The sequence below is a fragment of the Setaria viridis genome, chromosome 2, assembly GCF_005286985.2.
Source record: "Setaria viridis chromosome 2, Setaria_viridis_v4.0, whole genome shotgun sequence".
NCBI lineage: Eukaryota > Viridiplantae > Streptophyta > Magnoliopsida > Poales > Poaceae > Setaria > Setaria viridis.
The window spans coordinates 33208471-33227751 of record NC_048264.2 but is presented as its reverse complement, the minus strand read 5'-3'; the positions used below and the strand labels follow the sequence as shown (position 1 = coordinate 33227751).

Below are 19281 nucleotides of genomic sequence, written 5' to 3'. Positions count from 1 at the left end.
CTCTCCAAGCCATCCACGTTTCTTCATTTGACTTTCAATGATAGAGTTCTAATCCGATACCTACATGTTAGTAAACCTTGTATTTCCAAATTTGCTATTTAGTAACTGTATTTTGCATAGATATTTTGGATCTTTGGATTAATTTGCACCGTTAGATCTTCATAAAATCCAACGGTGTATATTCTTCTCTTTTAGATTAATGTGGTAATTTCTAGACACTCTCGGCGAAGGTGGTGATTTTTTTAACACTATTGTATTAAGATAACTAGCAAGACAACCCGCGCTAATAGCGCGGCTAGGTAGGATGTGATAGTACTTTTTAAACATAGATGCAAGTTTCTTGGCTTCCAACGTGCCTAGAATCATGGTAGACTTTCTTCATGAATAGATGGCAGCATTTTGGCCATGTATTTGACTCCCGTCTTTTTTTTTGCCCTTTCAAAAAAGATTCTCACAATAACGTCCCCTGGCAGAACCATTTCAAAATCTGGACCCTCAGCTTGGCGCCATCCACGCTGGCGCCAAGCTTACACGTCTCAGCCCCAGCCATCCTGGCGCCAAGGTCCATGCACAGCTGCTGACGCGGATGCCGACATGGTGGGAGCTTGGTGCCATCCATCATGGCGCCAAGCCTTAGCGCCGTGGATCTTAGCGCCAAGTTTGGCGCCGTACATCTTGGCACCGAGCAATTTACCCCGTACCTGTTGGGTTTTGAATGAAATAAGTATAATTATTCCAAGAAGTATGCAACAAACTATGTGTTGGCGCTAGAAATCGGTCAACCGAATCCCCAGCGTCTGACACACGACCCGGGAGAATCTGCTTAGCTCCTATTCGGGTGATCGCCCTGGTGCGGTTCGCGCGGCGTGCCAGCCAATCTGACCTGTTGATTGGCAAGGTAGAATACGTGTCAGATCCAGAAATCGCGATCGGCTAAGTTTCCGATCTCGAGAGAGCTTATCAGCGAATCGGCCGATTTGCCGTAATAAAGAAATCGGCTATAAGGCAGTCGATCATTGTAGCCTTGTAGACAGAAAATTACTAGAGTAATTGACATAATGCCATAGTAACAACACTAGGAATAGATCCAATCGGCAATATAAAATAGATGAATTTAATAGCAGAACGTAAAGAAAGCCGAAACCACCGATTCCTAGCTGGATAACTGGTGATAAAACTAGAAAGACAGGTAAAACCTATAATTCTAGTAAATATCGATAACTAGTGAATAAATCTAAACGAAACAACAGCGATGCGCCCGAAGTTAGAGCTTAGAATATACTCGGTAAACGGAACTTACAAGATCGGCCGGAGATCAAGTTGATGCAGCCCTGCCAACCCGTACGAACTCGTGAAAAGAGAAAGTATTTGGCGAAGTCGCCTGCTTGAAAGTAAGTACGAGGAAAAAGTAGTTGGTTGTATTAATTTCTTGATGATTACAGATTTACAAAGGTAGCTATTTATAGCCCCGTATAGATGACTCCTTAACTAACTAGAACTCTATCTCTAATTCAAATAGAAAACGAATATTTACAAGCACGATTCGTGCTGAGTTGGTTATTATACGCTCTACGGGCCGATCTCCTCTTCATCCTTCTATTCTTTTCCAAGCCCATAACGGCCCAATTATCCCAACCTCCTCAATCGGCCGATTCCATATCGGCAAAAGGTAACCGATCAGGAACCTGGCGTGTCCGATCCGGAAGCGAGGCAGAAGTCACTGGCCGATCCCGCACTGTAGCGTTGGCCGATCTTGGACTGTAGCGCCAATCAACCGATCTAGAACTGTAACGCCATTCGGCCGATTCCCAACTGTACTTTCCAATTCCCTCTCTTCTTGGTGCCGATTTTACTAGTGACGAAATCTGGCGTCAACACATGCCCCCCAGTTTCGGAGTAAAACATAATCTTTTACTTCGAAATTCTTTTTTAACCTCTCCTCCGAAACAGCCCCAATGAAAATATCCTTCCGTTTCGCGGTCTTCCAGCTGATGATTGCAATCTTTTCGAAACGGGCGCCCACGACAACCACTACTCCCGAAAAACTCGAAACGCTGGCGCAGTGAAAATCCCATTTTTACCCCTCTTCAGGCGCCCTTTAAATAGCGGTTCACCCCGCACTTCATCTTCAAGCTCACGTCTTTCTTCCTCCGCGCGCGCGCCTTCTTCTTCCCTCGGCACTTTTCCCTTATCACCGAAGCTTCCTAACGCCATCCTCCTGTTGCTTCTTCTCTTCCTCTCCAATGGCGGCTCCTTCTGGCAGCTCTCCAGCGCGCGATGCTCCGGAAGTAGCACCTCCGGCGGTAGTGGCGACGGCAGTTGCTCCATCGACAGAAGAAGGAGCTTCATCAGAGATCCCAGTGGCGATCCCCATTGCGGCCTCATCGTCCGCATCTGCACTGGCGACCACGCCGATCACACGGAACTTCATCCCAGAGGTTATTACCGAATCCCTCTTCTATCGGCAATGCATTTACTTTAGATCTATTTCTTACCTTTTTACACCCCCCTTTCCTTTTTTAGGCGGTTAGGCATCGCATTACTATCCATCTCACGGGAAATCCCGGCCTTATTTGCCTCGGTCCTATGGGGAACCCAGATCCAATAGAACTTATCAATTTAGAAACCCACATAATCCCCTTCAAACGATCCGACATGGACCTAGATCACTGGTTGGGCACTTTTAGGTCCTGGCCGAATGAAACCCCAGGTTGGAGGGAGTGGTACCAACGGGTAGCCGCGTCGAAGAGTGTCTCATGGGACGAGCTCAAAATCGGTCAGTGTATCAACCTGTCTTTATCCCAGATGGAGAGAAATGAGCCGTTGGTAATAGCGGATTCTTACTTTTGGTCTGATGCCCTTAATGCTTTCTTATTTGGTCACGGACCTATGACCCCAACACTGGCCGATGTGGTTCTGTTGACCGGCCTTGACATTTCTTCCCCGGACACACCTTTCCACCTTTTAGCCGCAACGTCGCATCGGCTGGACACAAGGGGAATCGGCGGGTGGAAAGGATTCATCAGATGTAATAAAAGAGCTGGGTCTGTTGAGAATAGGGAGCACGCGGCCTTCTTAATGATGTGGTTAGAAAAACACTTCTTTTGTGGAAGAGCCGCCGGCCCATCAACTAACACCCAGGCTTTAGCCGAAGCACTGTCCAGAGGAACCCGTGTTCCCCTTAGGAAACACTTGCTAGGGGCGGCGTACCACATGCTCCACCAAATCGGCATCAAACTATCCAAGGGAGAGCCGATCGGAAATCCAGGCGGACCCTGGTGGTTCATCAACTTATGGCTGAACCTCTATATGAGCGAGATCACTCAGCAGAGGGTGGACCGTATGATGTTCCCCAACATCGAATCGGCAGAGGATCCTACCGAACGTCGCCGATGCATGTCTTTTGGTGAAGCAGCATCGGCCTTTCTAGGTTGCACGTATTCTGCCACAAAAGTAGCCGAGTACTTCCGATGCTTTTATAACGGCTTTAATGAAGATGCAACCGTTTGGTTTCCTTATCGGCGGGATGACCCAATCTTTGAACTCCCAACCTGCTTCGATTCAAGCACTGGCAGATTCGACGAAGAACTTAACGACGAGTTAATCAAGCTAGGAATCTTGCCAGCCAACTTCTTTTCGGGGAAAGATGCCCCCACGTACGAGTTCTATAACCCCTCTGTTGCAGCACGTCAGTTCGGCATGGGTCAGCTGCCGATTCAAGTGTATTTTGCTGGCCGAGTCAAGTTCAGAGATGAGCTCACAACCGGTCTGGACTACAGTCGGGTACGAGACCGGATTTCGGACTCCAACACCATTGACCTGAACAACTGGATAGTAGCTCCCTTTGTTGTCCAGCCATTCAAACTCTGGTGGGCCGATTGGAAACAATTCCTCTTCTGTAATTCGGCATCGGCATACTGCAACCTCCTGGATCCAGCCAATATCGACCCGAATGCCGAGGTATTTTCCTTAGCCGATTTTTACTCCTCTTAACGCGACTGAACACTAATGGTTTCACTATTTCTTCAGGCCGAGAATCGTACTCCTCCAACACACAGCCGGAGTGGTCGGCTAATAGAGGGTCATCATCCATACACCTCCTACCCTCTCATTGGCTACGATGCTCCGTCCGTGGACGTGATTGCTGGCCGATCGAAACAAGTTCAGAAGAGAATCGCCAAGAAGACCAGTCGCCGAGTCCGAGCCCGTATAGAATCGGCGGATCCTCCTATGCTCGTATCGGCAGAGACTCCGGCCGTGCCGCCCCCTCAGGTCACCAGAGACGTCGATACTCAAATCGTTACACAGGCTGGGGCAGCCGCCACATCATTGTTGTTAGAGGCCGTTCAGGTAAACTTATATTTTATTCCTCCCGATTATTGTTTTGATATTAATCCTTCTTATCTTAGACTGCACAGAGCACTCCCATGGACACACAACAATCGGCAGCAACCCAATCGGCCATCGACGCGCCCCCGCTTCCATCCGTTGAGGTACAGCACTATTTCACCGATTTTCCCTCGTATTTGCATAATACACTTATTTAACCTTCTGACACAGGTCATCGATACGCCAAGCGCTCCTCAACCACTGGTCTTCTCTCAGGGAGCTGGTCCAAGCACCGCGTCGATCATCGTGGAGTCTTCCTCTTCCGATGAACCCATGGTGCAAGCCCCTGAGCAAGGCACGACGGCTTCCCAAATGCAACATGAAGAAATTCGCTTCAAAGTGGTAAGTTATCTTGTGGCTTTATTTAGCCGATTTGCTTCCACCATCAGCCGATTTATTTTTTCTCTTTATTATCTCCAGGAACAAGACACCCCCGACAACAGCCTCTTCTCTTTTGCGATTGCCCTCTCCGACGATGAAGAAGTCGCCTCTCACCAAATCGCCCTGAGCTCCATCCCTGACGATGTCCGAGCCAAGCTTACCACCATCCGATCCCTTCTTCAAGGAGATATCGGCCGATTGGTAGAAGACGCTTCGCCGATTCGTCAGCTGTTTGGTGACGTCAGCGGACGAGTGCCCGAAGAAGCGGAGGAAGCATTGGCACCGGCGGCTTTTATCGAGTCCATGAGGATCCCAGTCTTCCGAGCCCTTCGTCACATGGCCGATCGCGCCAAGCTAGCCAAGACTCGTGAAGAGGAGGACGCATTCAAATGTCAAGCTCAAGAGGTGCACCAGCGTATCCATTTTCTGGAAGACTCCCGCCCAGGGATCGTCGGTGAGATAGACCGCCTCAAACGCCGGAGGGCAGAGCTTGCCAAGGAAATGGAGCAAGTGACCAAGGCAATCAGCGCCGAAGAGAAAAGGCTCCAAGAACTTCCTTCAGTCATTGCCGAATTGAAACAGGAGAGGCAGCACTTGGCCCACGAAGCCCTGAAGCTCCACCGTAGTGCGTCAGAAGTCCCTGGATCGGCAGATGAAGACCAACGGGTCCTGGACTCTGCCGATCAGATCCGGCGTCGGGCGATCGCGGCTATCGATACCCTTCTGGGTAATCTGTAAAGGCACCGACTATTTGTACGGACATTTAATAACTGCTTTGACCGTCCTTCGCGACGCCCCTTTATTTATTGCCCTTCTTACTTCCGATGGGACGCACCCTTACCAAATTTCCACGCCCCTTTCTCTTATAAATACCGGCCTAGACTCCCCCTTTTCGAGAGTACCAGCTTGGCTTCGGCTTTATTTTCTCACTCGTTCTCGTCGGCGCGACCTTCTGTCATGTCTTCGTCGACTTCCTCCTCCTCTGTCAACCAGGTGAAACCCTCACCCTTCTTCTCCGTTCCGTTTTTCTAAAGGATATCCCTTTTTTATTCTCTCTTTCCCCAGCCTCGACGCCTTAGCCCCGGACTTGAGCGCGCCATCGAAGTTATACACTCTGATGAACCTTTGTCGTCGGAGGATAAAGATTTAATCGAGGCTCATCGTGACGAACTCCGAGACCATGTCTCTGCCGATGCCCGTCGGGTCTTGGACTTTCTGGAGAGCAACGGCCGTCGACGACCTCCAGCTGACAGGAGTCATCCGCTTCCTCCGCGAGTCGCCCTTGAAGACGCGGCGGCAGGAACGTCACGCCCGGCGGTGGACCGGAGCCACCCTCTCCCCCGTCAAGTCGAAGCGGAGGCTTCAATGAAGGAAATAGAAGACGAGTACTTCCGTCTTATGATAGAGTTGGGTAGGACGGAGAGAGAACGTAAGAAAAAGGCTGGTGAGGCTTCAGAGATGGACGAAGAGTACATTCGCCGTATGATAGCATTAGGCCGGGCTGAGAGGGAGCGCAAGAAGAATAGTTAGTAGTCATTTTTTTTGTTCTAAGGGCAACTTGTATCTTGTCGGCCGTGTAATCCACCGTCCGTACCGAATGAAAACATCGGCCGATTTGGACGATTATATGTTTGAACCATTTTTGTATCGGTTGTGTGCGATTGTATTACGGTCAATCCCTTATGCTCCGACCCATATACTAGGGTAGTATCTTTTTAAGTACCTTCCGTTCAAAGCCCTAGTAAACTCTTCTCCCTCGATTGTTTCCAAAATGTAAGCATTTCCCGGAGCACATCTGCCGATTTTATACGGCCCTTCCCATGTAGGGGACCACTTTCCGAATTTAGGATCTTTCGACCCAATCGGCAATACTAACTTCCAAACTAAGTCCCTAGGAGAGAATTGTTTGACTTTGACCTTCTTATCGTACCACCTGGCTACTTTCTTTTTATTTTCTTCAATGCTTATCAACGCTCTCAACCGCTGGCCAGCCAAGTCATCGAGTTCCCTCTTCATGAGCGACGAGTAGTCATCGGCCGTTAATTGGTCCTGGAGCAAAATGCGTCTCGATCCCGCCCTTGACTCCCACGGTAGTACTGCATCGTGACCGTACACCAACTGATAAGGGGATAACTTGGTGGCCCCATGACAAGCCATCCTGTACGCCCATAAGGCCTCGGTCAAACATAGATGCCACTTCTTCGGCTGCTCTTCGACTTTCCTTTTGATTAACTTAATTATCCCTTTGTTGGAGGATTCGGCCTGACCATTAGCTTGGGCGTAATACGGAGAAGAATTCAACAATTTGATCCCCATATCGGTTGTAAATTCCTCGAATTCCCCTGATGTGAACATTGTTCCTTGATCGGTCGTTATAGTCTGAGGGATGCCGAATCGGTAGACGATATGAGCCCTTACGAAGTCGGCCATGATAGCCGATGTCACGGCTCTTAACGGAATTGCCTCCACCCATTTGGTAAAGTAATCGGTAGCCACCAGAATAAATTTGTGCCCTTTGCTTGATGGTGGGTAAATTTGGCCGATAAGGTCTATTCCCCATCCCCTGAACGGCCATGGCTTGATAATGGGATTCATGGCCGATGCGGGTGCACGCTGGACATTCCCGAATTTCTGACAATCCTGGCATCCCTTATAATATTTGAAACAGTCTTCGAGAATGGTCGGCCAGTAATACCCGTTATTCCTAATCATCCATTTCATCTTATGGGCCGATTGGTGTGCTCCACATACACCTTCATGGATTTCTCCCATTAGAGTCTTGGCTTCTTCTGTTCCCAGGCATTTAAGCAGGACGCCGTCAATCGTTCGGTAGAACAAGTCGTCTTCGAGTAGTACGTACTTAGTGGCGTGAAAACGTACTCGTCGCTCTACCTTCTTAGACGGATCTTTCAAGTAGTCGGCAATCTCTTTCCGCCAGTCATCGGCCGTGAGTTCCAGAGCCATAGCGCCTAGAATTGGCCGATATCCAGATGCGTGCTGGGCGAGCTTGTTGGCATCCTCGTTGTGACCCCTTGGGATGTGCTCGATTACTGCCGATCTAAATTCTTTTAAGAGCTGTAAGCAATCTTCGTAAAAAATTCTTAACACATCGTCCTTGCATTCGGACCTTCCGGTTAATTGATCCACAATAAGCATGGAATCCCCGAAGACTTCAACAGAATCGGCCTTGACTTCTCTTAATAGTTGCAGGCCCTTCAGTACAGCTCGGTACTCCGCTTGATTATTAGTAGCGGTGGCTTCTATCGGCAGAGAAAAATCATAGCTTGCCCCCCGAGGCGATATGAGAACGATGCCGATTCCTGATCCGACCCCACATGACGACCCATCAAAATATAAAGTCCAAGGTGCCGGCTCTACGGGGGTAATCTCCGGTCCGCAGTGTTGGGCGACGAAATCGGTCATGACCTGTCCCTTGACAGCTTTTCCCGATTCATAACGCAGGTCGAACTCTGACAACGCTAAGATCCATTTGCCGATTCGTCCTTTCAAGATCGGCAGTGATAGCATGTATTTTACTACGTCGTCTTTGCACACGACCACGCATTCTGCCGATAGTAGATAGTGCCTGAGTTTGGTGCATGAGAAGTAAAGACATAGGCACAAACGCTCCACCGGAGGATATCTTGTTTCAGCATCCAGAAGTCTTCTACTGACATAATAAATTTCTCGTTCCTTGTCTTCGAGTACTCAACTCAGTACCATATTTTTTTAGATTTATTCCAAGATTTAACTTACGTTATTCTTTTTAGCGGTAGCTGGTAGGTGACGTATCTGTCAATAGCGATGCACCCATAGTGACATTGTCAATATCGAGATTTGTAAGCTCAGTCTCTCGGAGGTGCCTATAAGGTGTGGTTTCATGCGTGTATTTAGACGTCTGCGTGTGTATGAACATATGCGTCTATAAAAATACTTCCATATTTTTTAGTTATATAATTTATTAGCGTACATGACAGAGATAGACTCATTAGATTTGTTTAGACCGTAAATCATCGTAAAATCTAATAGTGTATTTCTATTAATATGGTGATTTATAGGTCCTCTATGGGTATCTTTTAACACTGAAATCTTGGGCACTTACGTGATTTATAGTCCCAAATAAGTACTTGTGTTCCCGTGTCGTGGCATTATATGCTCATGCATGCTGTACACACAGGAGTCGTGTACTCTGTGTTTACGTATTTCACTGTGTCATGGATGTATTGCAAATATATAATGAAGCAAGGTGGCAAGGTCGCATAGGGCCGGCCCTGAGGGGGGGCAGGGGGGCGGCTGCCCTGGGCCCCCAAATCCCAGGGGCCCCGGTGTCAGATAGCTGGACGTCAGGTCAGGGCCCTCCGTCATGTACTCAGGTGCCTTTAGGCCGGCCTAGAGGCCAAGGCCAACGCCTAGATTGCCAGGCTAAACAAGTAAACATAGACTATAACCGAGACACTGCTCCAATTGGTAAAACTTTTCCTCGTGGATCTCTATATAGTGGCTGGTACGAATTGACCTGCCGATTACCTTCGCCTGTTAGTAGATTGAGTACCGCTCCCGTAGCGCCGCCGCCACACGCGCACACTCGAGTACCACAGTGCCACCCAGGGCCGCCGCCGCACGCGTGCTGCGCCCGCACTCCTGCCGCCTGCGCGCGTGATCCCCGTCGTGCCGTCGAGTTGTTCCTGTCCTGTTCGACTGCGTCGGACGAGATCAGACTGTTCCTGTTCGACTCCGTCGGCACCTAAGTACGCTACTGGATTGCCAATTTCCTAATTCTCCGTATCATTAATTATTAATTCATTATCATAAGTTATTTAATCTCAACTGATTTATAACAATTATGGGAAATATGAATCAGGCTGCGAGAAAAAGGAAAAGGAAGAGATGTGTGGATGAGTTGATAGAATCACAGGGAGAAGCTATAGATAAATTTGGCAAGAGTTATCAAGGCCCTGCGAGAAATACGGGCGCTTCGACGAACCCAAATGAGTTGGCAATAGTTGTTGCGGATGAACCAAGAAAATGTTAACACCAACGTCGATGATAACAATGTAAGTGACTCTAAGAACATAGTAAATGCATCAGGTGCACATTATGCATCATGAGAGGGTAAATGGTTTTGGCAACATTATGCATCGAGAAGAACTTGTTGGATAAGATTGGCATCATCCTTATCATAAGTGATTTTGCATCGAGAAATGTTAAAAGAAATTTTTAAGGTAATATGTATAAATAATTTGATATAAATATTGCTTTTAGATACATTTAAATATTTATCGGTAACATTTTATATATATTTGTTATAATGTTTATATGAAAGGGTCCCGAGTTTTACTTTCGCCCCGGGCCTCCCAAATCTCAGGACCGGCCCTGGTCGCATATGACAATATCTCATGACCACTAAACGGACAACAAAGTAATATCAATGTATGGAAACGTGCAGACTCAAGTCTGATAGGAAATATCAATAAACTTACTTTGTTTGTTCGGAGACATGGAGCCCAAGTCAGATAGTAAAAACCAATGCATATTCTATAATTAGTACGGACGATGTAATGGGTATGATTATTTATTAATTTTTATTCTTGAATTTATGTTATTGTTAATTGTATGCGATATGGACTCTTTGGGATAATATAGACCGTTAGATGATCATAAAATCCAACGGGGTGTATTCTTCTCTTTTTCTGATTAATGTAGTAATTTCTAGACCCTCTCGGCAAACGTGGTAACTTCTTTTAATACTATTGTATTAAGATAATAAATAGATAGACATGTTGTTATTTATCTTATATCTACTTTTTTTTCCTGCTACATTGCAACAATATATCCATTTCCAACGTGCTTTAAAAATATATTATTTAGTGAAACCAAAAGAACTTATAAGACTTGCTGGCGGGACGTGCGTCCACAGCACGTAGCAGTGTAGCACTGCTAGCTGCAGTTGCAGGTCGCTGCCTTTCGCCGGCGCTCACTGGCCGGTACCTCGGCGGCCCTCCTAGCCTTGCGCTCCTTGACCGCTGCGAAGACTCTGGCTGCCCACTGCGCGAAGTAGGCCTCGTCGTGCCCGATCTGCCGGTTCTTGTAGCAGCTGAGGATGTCAGGGGAGCGTGGGCACGGCTCGCCGTTGGGGTCCCACCAGGAGCCCTCGTGCCGCATCCCCGCCCGATCCGCCATCCACCGGTACACGAACTGGCCGCCCCCAGCCCTCTGCCTCCACCCCAGCGGGTAGAACTCCATGATGCTGCTGTTCCTGTCCATGAACAGCAGGTTCGTCATCTGCGCCCGGTGCGCCGAAATCAGCACGTCCGTCGCGCTCAGCAACCTCACCTGCCAACAAGAAAGGAGGGGGAAAGAAATTTCATTCATGTCGCACGCACACTTGAAGGTTCAGCGAGTTCAACCATTCGTGTGCCTTGCACAGACCTGGTCGCAGAACGTCACGTTGTCCGAGTGCGCGGCGGCGACCGTGCACCCGGTCACCCGCGCGCACACCTCCTGGAACACGCGCGTGACCGCCACCTCGTCCTTGAACGCCCGCCCGCCCGACCGGAAGAGAAGCGTGACGCGCAGGGCCGTCGGGTCGGTGCCTCCGGCGCTCGACGCGTCCACGCCGCAGTAGGCCCTGGCCTTGCACCGCATGAAGTCGAACGCCCCGAGCAGCCTCTCCCTGGTCAGCCCTTCCAGGTTCCTCCTGAACACCACCGCCTCCTCGAAGCACACGGGGCCGGGCGCGTCGAACGTCTCGACGGTCATGTTCGCGCCCGTGGCCGCCTCGGCCAGCGCCGTCAGCCACCCGCTCATCCCCGCCCGCACCTCGCCGTGGTGGAACAGCGCCCACCTCGCCGGCCGCGCCCTGCACCCGCTCCTCGCGTGCCACGAAGCGAACGGGACCAGCGCCGTGAGCCCGTGCCATAGGTTGCTGTGGTCGTAGGCGGTCTCCGACACGAACGACAGCCCGGGTCGGAGCGCCGCGCCGTGGGGGAGCGCGTCGCGCCACGCCAGCGCGTAGGCGTTCCTGGTCCCGTCGTGGCGGGAGGGAGCCGCGAGGCAGAGGAGCCGGCCGGCCGACGCCGCGGAAGGGAAGACCAGGTTCTTGGCCTCGCCGTCGGGCTCGGAGACGTCGTCGTGGGTGCTGATGAACCACGTCTCTGACCGCTCGCGGGTGTCCTTGAGCGGCAGGAAGGTGGCCGACGCGCGGAGGCGGTCGACGAGGTCGTCGATGGCTGCTGGCTGGCTAACGATTCGGGAAATCGAAGAGAAGAGGCCGGTGGCCGTTTGGAACTGGAGATAGAGGACGGCGGCGAGCAGGAGAGGAGGGAGAAGGCAGACTGCGCGCTTGAAATGGCTCACGTTATTGGCGATCGCCTTCTTCTTCGTGGCGAGCTGCTTCATAATGCATGGGCGGGCGAGAGACAGTTTGAGGGATGGCGCTCGTGCATGCATGGGTGATTATGTACTGCTGTGCAGTGGAGAATACTCGTTGACCTACCGGCTGCTATCGTGTAGTAGCACCTAGTAACGACAAGCTTGGCACTCTGGCACAGTATGTTTTATTTGGGTGCCTCCGATCCAGCCGCGGAAAAGGGAAACAAGTTGGCCATGGTATCTGTGCAGTCCAGGTAGTAAACTGTACAGAGTGCGCGTAGGGAAGATCCGAATCTGAATTACGAGTGCACGAAACTTTGAGTTGGCTTATCTGAAATACTGAAGTAAAACGCCCTAGCCATCTTTTTTGCGAAAATCAGAGACGCAAACGCTCATGTACCTCTATAAGTACGTGGGCACGTAATTTACCACTTAAAATATAACGATGTTAATTTCGAAATAAATTGATCAAAATAAAATTACATATACTGATGGGTCAAGTTCCATCACAAAAAAAATTAACAAATTATGTTCCGTCAACGTCCTTCCTATCCCTGTAGCATAGAGCGTGAAGAATCGAAGCAAAGCCACGTGATTATGCTCTGGCATGCAGAAGGTACTGTTGTACCAAGCGTAACCTACCAATCACAAATGAATTTGATGGCTAATCTTTCGGTTCATCACAAAGTACACAATCTAACCTTGCACGTCTAGACGTTTACATGGTCGAATGGATGTATAATTTTCCTTCGAGGACACGTGTTTGACCAAGCTAGACAAAGTTGAAATGCTGCCAATCTTTTATTTGGTTACGCGTGTAGTAGATTTTACTCCTATTTGCTTTTGCGTGCTGCAAGCTAAAGGTAACGCTCTAGTTAGAAAATTTAAAATAAATCTGAAGCCCTTTTCTGATGCTAATCCGATCTGTGTGGACTTAAGCTCAACTTCGTCTAAACCTACAACATCGGCCATAGCCAAATATTTAGATGAAAATTATATTACTCTCTCTACTAAATTTTGCGTCGTTTTTAGTTCTATCTCAAATCAAACGTTTTTATATTTGACCAAATTTATAGAAAAATGCATAAATAATCACGACATTAAACTAGTTTCACTATATAGAGCATGGAATATGTTTTCATAGTTTATTTATTTGATATCATAGGTGCTAATAATTTTTTCTATAAATTTGATCAAAATTAGATAAGTTTGACCATGAAAGACCCATATGCAACATCCCATACCTTCTTGGATACCAGGGAACCAATCTATCGAAGAATTGGTGGCAAACTAATGTGTGAGGCAAAATAGGAAGGTGAACAAATCGTCTCACTATATTTGAGCCAATCGGGTTGCCTTAAATAGACCCATTTTTACGTATCTTATATGTCACAAATAGGGGTCACTAGATCTAAAACCATCATTCGTACGTTAGAGATCAATGAAGTTGAGGGAGATTAATCTTTTGAGGGTCGAGAGCATGTGGTTTCTTAGAGCTTAACTTAGGCTAGACTCTGATCAGGGTGACCACCGTACCGTACGCTGTAGCACCATCTATATTTATAGAGCTAAGACTTAAAGTAAAATGTATGGTCTTGGTGGTGTTTCGTACCACCGTCTAGTGATTATACGTCGCACTCTCCTCGCTCCAAATGGTTCACACTCAAGAACAAGGGGTTTATACTAGTTCAGGAATGGGTCCTATATCCAGTTTCGGCATGAGTCTTTATTCCTCGGATTCAAGCGTGCGAGGGCTTACAATGGGGCGCTCGTAAGCAAGCGTGTGAGTGTGTGTTGGTATGAATGTGTGAGAGTCGAGAGAGAAGAATGAAAGCCTGATTCCCCTTATATAGGCTAGGGACCGGGCGACAACGAGAAAGGAGGGGTCTCCCGACCCTGTGAGCTTGTGGTTTATAATCATGTACTTTAGAGATATCAACATGCCTATAAATCCTCTCATGTAACCTTCGCTGTTTGTCTTATCTTCTACTTACATTCACAGTGGTGATGCCTTTGGAGCTCTCATCTCAAATCTCATAAATACCTGGTATGAGGTCAGCTGTTCCCACTCCAAGCAACGCAAACGCAACTAACTGCACCTGCATACTGTCGCTTCTCGCGGTGGACCTCCCTCCGAATCCCCGACGGCATTGCCCGTCTTGCGCTCCTTGGCTGCGGCAAAGACTCTAGCCGCCCACTGCGCGAAGTAGGTCTCATTGTGCCCGATCTGCCGGTCCTTCCAGCAGTCTAGGATGTCGGGGTTGTTGGGGCACGGCTCGCCGACGGGTTCCCACCACGAACCCTCGTGCCGCATCTCGGCCCAGCTCGCCATCCACCGGAACACGTACTGACCTCCCCCGGCTCTCTGCTTCCAACCCAGAGGGTAGAACTCCATGATGCTGCTGTTCCTGTCCATGAACAGCAAGTTGGTCATCTGCGCCCCGTGCGACGAGATCAGCACGTCCGTCGCGCTCAGCAACCTCACCTGCCAACACAACAGATACAGATAAAAAGAAGAAGAGGACTGGATTCAAGATCTTCTTGCAAACCATTCGGAATTGTGCACGGGACTGGGGCAAGACCTGGTCACAGAACGTCAAGTTGGTCGGGTGCGCCGCGGCGACGGCGCACCCCGCCACGCGCTTGCACTCCTTCTGGAACACGCGCGTCACGGCCGCCTCGTCCTTGAACGCCCGCGCGCCCGTGCGGAACAGAAGCGTGACGCGCAGCACCGCAGGGTCGCCGCCGCCTCCGGCTTTCGACGCGTCCACCCCGCAGTAGGCCCTGGCCTTGCACCGCATGAAGTCGGCGGCTCGGAGCATCCGCTCCTTGTTCATGCCCGCCACGTTCGCCCTGAACACCACCGCCTCCTCGAAGCACACCGGGCCGGGCGCGTCGAACGTCTCGATGGCCACCGCGGCGCCCGTCGTCGCCTCGGCCAGCGTCGCCAGCCACCCGCTCATCTCCGTCCTCACCTCGCCGTGGTGGAACAGCGCCCACCTCGCGGGCCGCGCCCTGCACCCGCTCCTCGCGTGCCACGACGCGAACGGGACCAGCGTCGTGAGCCCATGCCAGATGTTGGTGTGGTCGTAGGCCGTCTCGGACACGAAAGCGAGCCCCGGCAGGAGCGCCGCGCCGCGGGGCAGCGCGTCGCGCCACGCGAGGGCGTAGGCGTTCTTGGCGCCGTCGCGGCGGGAGGGGGCCGCCAGGCAGAGGAGCCGGCCGGCCGACGCCGGCGAAGGGAAGACCAGGTTCCTCGCCTCGCCCTCCGGCTCGGCCGTGGCGTTGAGGGTGCTGATGAACCATGTCTCCGCGCCTTGGCGGGTGTCCTTCAGCGGGAGGAAGGTGGCCGACGCGCGGAGGCGGTCAACGTGGTCGTCGGCTGCGCCAGCGGCGGCAGGCTGACTGGCGCACCGGCAGACGGGGGAGAATATGCTGAGCTGTGTTTGGAAGTGGAGGTAGAAGACGACGGCGAGCAGGAGAGGAGGGAGGAGGCAGAGCGCGGTCTTGACAATGGCATGGTTCGTGTTTGTGGCAGGGGCGCCAGGCAGAGGAGCCGGCCGGCCGACGCCGGCGAAGGGAAGACCAGGTTCCTCGCCTCGCCCTCTGGCTCGGCCGTGGCGTTGAGTGTGCTGATGTACCATGTCTCCGCGCCTTGGCGGGTGTCCTTCAGCGGGAGGAAGGTGGCCGACGCGCGGAGGCGGTCAACGTGGTCGTCAGCTGCGCCAGCGGCGGCAGGCTGACTGGCGCACCGGCAGACGGGGGAGAATATGCTGAGCTGTGTTTGGAAGTGGAGGTAGAAGACGACGGCGAGCAGGAGAGGAGGGAGGAGGCAGAGCGCGGTCTTGACAATGGCATGGTCCGTGTTTGTGGCAGGCGCGGACCCAGCTAATGGACATGGGTGTACATACATATACACATATGTATATTCGTATTTGGGTCCAATTATATATACTTCGGCTCAAACAAGAGAAATAACCTGCTCAAAAGCTCCAAAGCAATCTAGCCTCCCTCTTTGTGTTGAGCTAGACTACTTTGTGCTGGCCGTACGGAGCTGTTGTTGCATCATTGGTTTTCTAGCGCACCTACGAACCCCACACTAACTCCCCGTTCATTTTTTCCTCTCAAGTATTTAAGCATTTAAGATCTTGACACTGAGTTTTACCAAAGGGAAAAAAAAGATAAGCATGTGTTTGATTTGAGTACAAGAGGTAACATCATCCTATTTTTTTGGATGGGTTGGATGCGAGGATCCCAGTTCTTTGTTTAGTACTCCCTCCATCCCAAATTACTATTTGTTTTGTCTTTTCTAAATACATAATTTTTGCTACGTATCTAGACATAATATATATCTAGGTGCAGAAAAGCCAAAACGAATAGTAATTTGGGACGAAGGAAGTAGGAGAGATGGAAAGAAATGAGACGGATAAAATTTCACAGTTCACAACGCTAACACGGATGACTATCGGCATTGCCTTGCCTCCCTAGATGCCGCTTTCATCTTGTCCGCGCAAGTGCAGGGGTGGTCGGGTCGAAGTCACGTCACAGGTGGAGAGCACAAGAGGGGCGGTGTGGTCAAGCTCTAACGGAGGGCAGCGCGATTGAGCTACGGTAGAGTATGGTCGATCTTTGGCGTGGTAATGTATACCCAATTTTAAAATCCTGCGTCCGCCACTAGTTTGGGTGATCTTCCATGGCTGGCCGTTTCCATGTTTAAGCGAGAAAGGTTGCACAGCAATGACGTTCACGCATGGATGAATTTGTATTGATCGCTAGAATGTTCCCCGTACACTAGCTCCTATATGACCTACGGTGCCTCAAGCCGCAAAAAATGGAAACAGGTTGACCATGATCCACGTGCACTCGCGGTATAAAATGCAGACGCCGAGGAGAGATTGCGCACTGAGAATCTGAATTGTGAATTTTGCGTCGGCGCATTTGAAGTCAGGCCGGCCCATCCGCGGTGCACGTGGAGCTTTGGAGTAGAAACGAAGCAAAGCTGCTCTGTATTTGTGATTGGGCCAAGCTGAGCCCCTGCTGTTTTCCTTTTTAAATGGTACCCTCTCAAAAAAAAAGAGGTAAACTATTCAAACTCGGATGAATTTTCACCGTCTAACCTTCCGTCCACAGTAGTCCACTTCTAACCTGCAACCATCGACCACGCATATCTGTCTGCCTATATATACGTTTACCGAAAAATAGGAAATTTTCGTTAAAAGATAAGTTTGCCTTCAGTAGGTGTGTGCACTGTGTGGAGCACGCATTTTTTTATTTGCAGTAAGATCATCACACAGGTGTTCGTATTTTTAATTTTATTTTTATTTTTTTTGGTGTTCATTCGTACATAATGTGTCTACCGATACTCGACAGTGAGACACCTATAATTACTTCATCAATCTCAAGATCAATCAATCAGTTTTTTTCAAATATGCCCATAAGTGTACATATGTGTATTCATAGGGTGATGTACATGTATGTAAGCGTTGAGGTATATACCGTATTTCAGAAAAGAAAAATCATCAAAGAAAAAACTTACACCATTGTAGCATATCTAGAGGCTGCTTGGGAGGGTTTATCCCGAAACAGCTTCATTAGTACTGGACGGATTTGCCCAACTTTTAGTTAATTTTTTTTCTCGATTCGCAAAACGACTTTCACGCTAAATTACCTTAATTTACACAAAACAGGTAAAGCCAAAGCCACTGTAAAACACTCTGAAACAACGCCCTAATCAGATGCCTGTTCGCTTGGACCAAAAGCCCTCCAGAAAGCGAATGCTGCCCGCAGATAGTGAAAGATGCATTGTACCCAGTTGAGAAGGCACCGGAACAGCCCAGTACCATCCTCATATCTTCTTCTGGCTTGGTCTCGGCGGCCAGTGAATGGCAGCTCAAGGAGTGTATGCCCGTGCCAGGTGAATTCGCCTTTTATGACGGGGAACCTCTTCCCGCTTAGATACTTGCCATTGATGGGGTGCAAGATGTCGTACTCACCGGGGCAAAATCCGCAGCTCCGGCCTTTTGTATTGGCAAAGCGGCTCTTCTGTTGTTGACATCAATCATAAAACGGAAGTTACCGATTAGGGTGCACGTTTCAACGATTGTTGGGCCATCGTCTTGCTTGTAGCGCAGCTCAGCGAAGGAGCGCTTGATCTTCGCAGTCCCTCCTGGGTTACTGCTGCGGCTGCGAGCCCAGAAGTTGATATGGTACCAGATGTGGTTCTTAAAACACGCGCGGGCTTCCATCAGGGGCTTCGCAGGATCCACCCTGCCATGCCATGCGCGCGTTGTGTATGAACTGGAAGAATCCATCAAGTCATCATGTCTTCTGTTTCTGATAATATCATAATTAACATGAGCACATATCAAAGCTGAGCGTACCGGGTGCCTGGCGTTGTAGTGGCGGAGGGCGCGGTGGACGTTCCCCACGACGAAGGCTTTTCTTCAGTTGTCAATTCGCTTGCTTGCTAGTAGCGGCCAGGACCCAGTCCAACGGAGGGGGGAGAGTAGGGGTGACTTAAGCGCCTTTAGCACGGCTCATCCCAAAATGGCTTCACCGGTGAAGTTAAAGTCGGTGAAGCTAAAAAAACTGGTTTCACCCAGCTTCTAGTTCATTTTAATCTCGGCTTGCAAAACAGCTTCACGCTACAGTATCTCGATTTGCGTAAAATAGATGAAGCTAAAGTTGAAATGAGCCGTGCTAAAGGGGATCTTACTCTTCCGTGCGCAGCGAATGCCTTTATCCAGCAATTTCTTCTCTTGCGCTTGCGCTCGAGGTGGCAGTTGCTCCTCGCCGGACAGTTCGTGCAGGAAGCTGCATCCGATATCAATATCATCCTGCTCCACCGCGGTCGCCGCCCGCTTCCGAGATACCATCGCCCGCGATCTAATTGAAAGTCCCGGGGATCTCGACCTCGTAATCTTCAGACTAAACAAGGTGGTTCCCCCGAACCCTGTAGCTGCCTATATGTAGCGGGAGCAGGCCCGACGGCCGGCCAGCGCTCGACCCAGCCACCAAATGAATCCTAAATCGACTCCAACAAAAGTTTCGAATCCGAAGTTCTGGACAAGATTCGCCAAATAGAACGGATCTCCGGTCGCTCAGCGTGCTCACTAGACCGACAGACAGGTGCAGGGTGGG

The 19281-nt window shown here is 49.9% G+C and overlaps 2 protein-coding genes across 2 annotated transcripts; both read right to left on the bottom strand.

Moving 5' to 3' along the window:
* Positions 1-10507: 10507 nt before the first annotated feature.
* LOC117846115 (uncharacterized) lies at positions 10508-12446 on the bottom strand. The gene is made up of 2 exons (XM_034727230.2): positions 11200-12446; positions 10508-11103 (listed from the first exon to the last, which is right to left on the bottom strand). Exons 1-2 carry the CDS (start codon positions 12217-12219, stop codon positions 10708-10710), a joined length of 1416 nt encoding a protein of 471 aa, XP_034583121.2. The 5' UTR covers positions 12220-12446; the 3' UTR covers positions 10508-10707.
* A 1523-nt stretch (positions 12447-13969) lies between these two features.
* LOC117845869 (uncharacterized) lies at positions 13970-16277 on the bottom strand. Its single transcript, XM_034726949.2, has 2 exons — positions 14724-16277; positions 13970-14626 (listed from the first exon to the last, which is right to left on the bottom strand). Exons 1-2 carry the CDS (start codon positions 15783-15785, stop codon positions 14231-14233), a joined length of 1458 nt encoding a protein of 485 aa, XP_034582840.1. The 5' UTR covers positions 15786-16277; the 3' UTR covers positions 13970-14230.
* Positions 16278-19281: the final 3004 nt, after the last annotated feature.

Excerpts from the sequence above, each read along its gene's own strand:
- LOC117845869 (XM_034726949.2), bottom strand. The coding sequence starts at position 15,785 with ATGGTACATCAGCACACTCAACGCCACGGCCGAGCCAGAGGGCGAGGC. Across the intron at positions 14,627-14,723 it reads ACTTGACGTTCTGTGACCAG|GTGAGGTTGCTGAGCGCGAC; the intron begins GTCTTGCCCCAG and ends TTGTGTTGGCAG.
- LOC117846115 (XM_034727230.2), bottom strand. The coding sequence starts at position 12,219 with ATGCATGCACGAGCGCCATCCCTCAAACTGTCTCTCGCCCGCCCATGC. Across the intron at positions 11,104-11,199 it reads ACGTGACGTTCTGCGACCAG|GTGAGGTTGCTGAGCGCGAC; the intron begins GTCTGTGCAAGG and ends TCTTGTTGGCAG.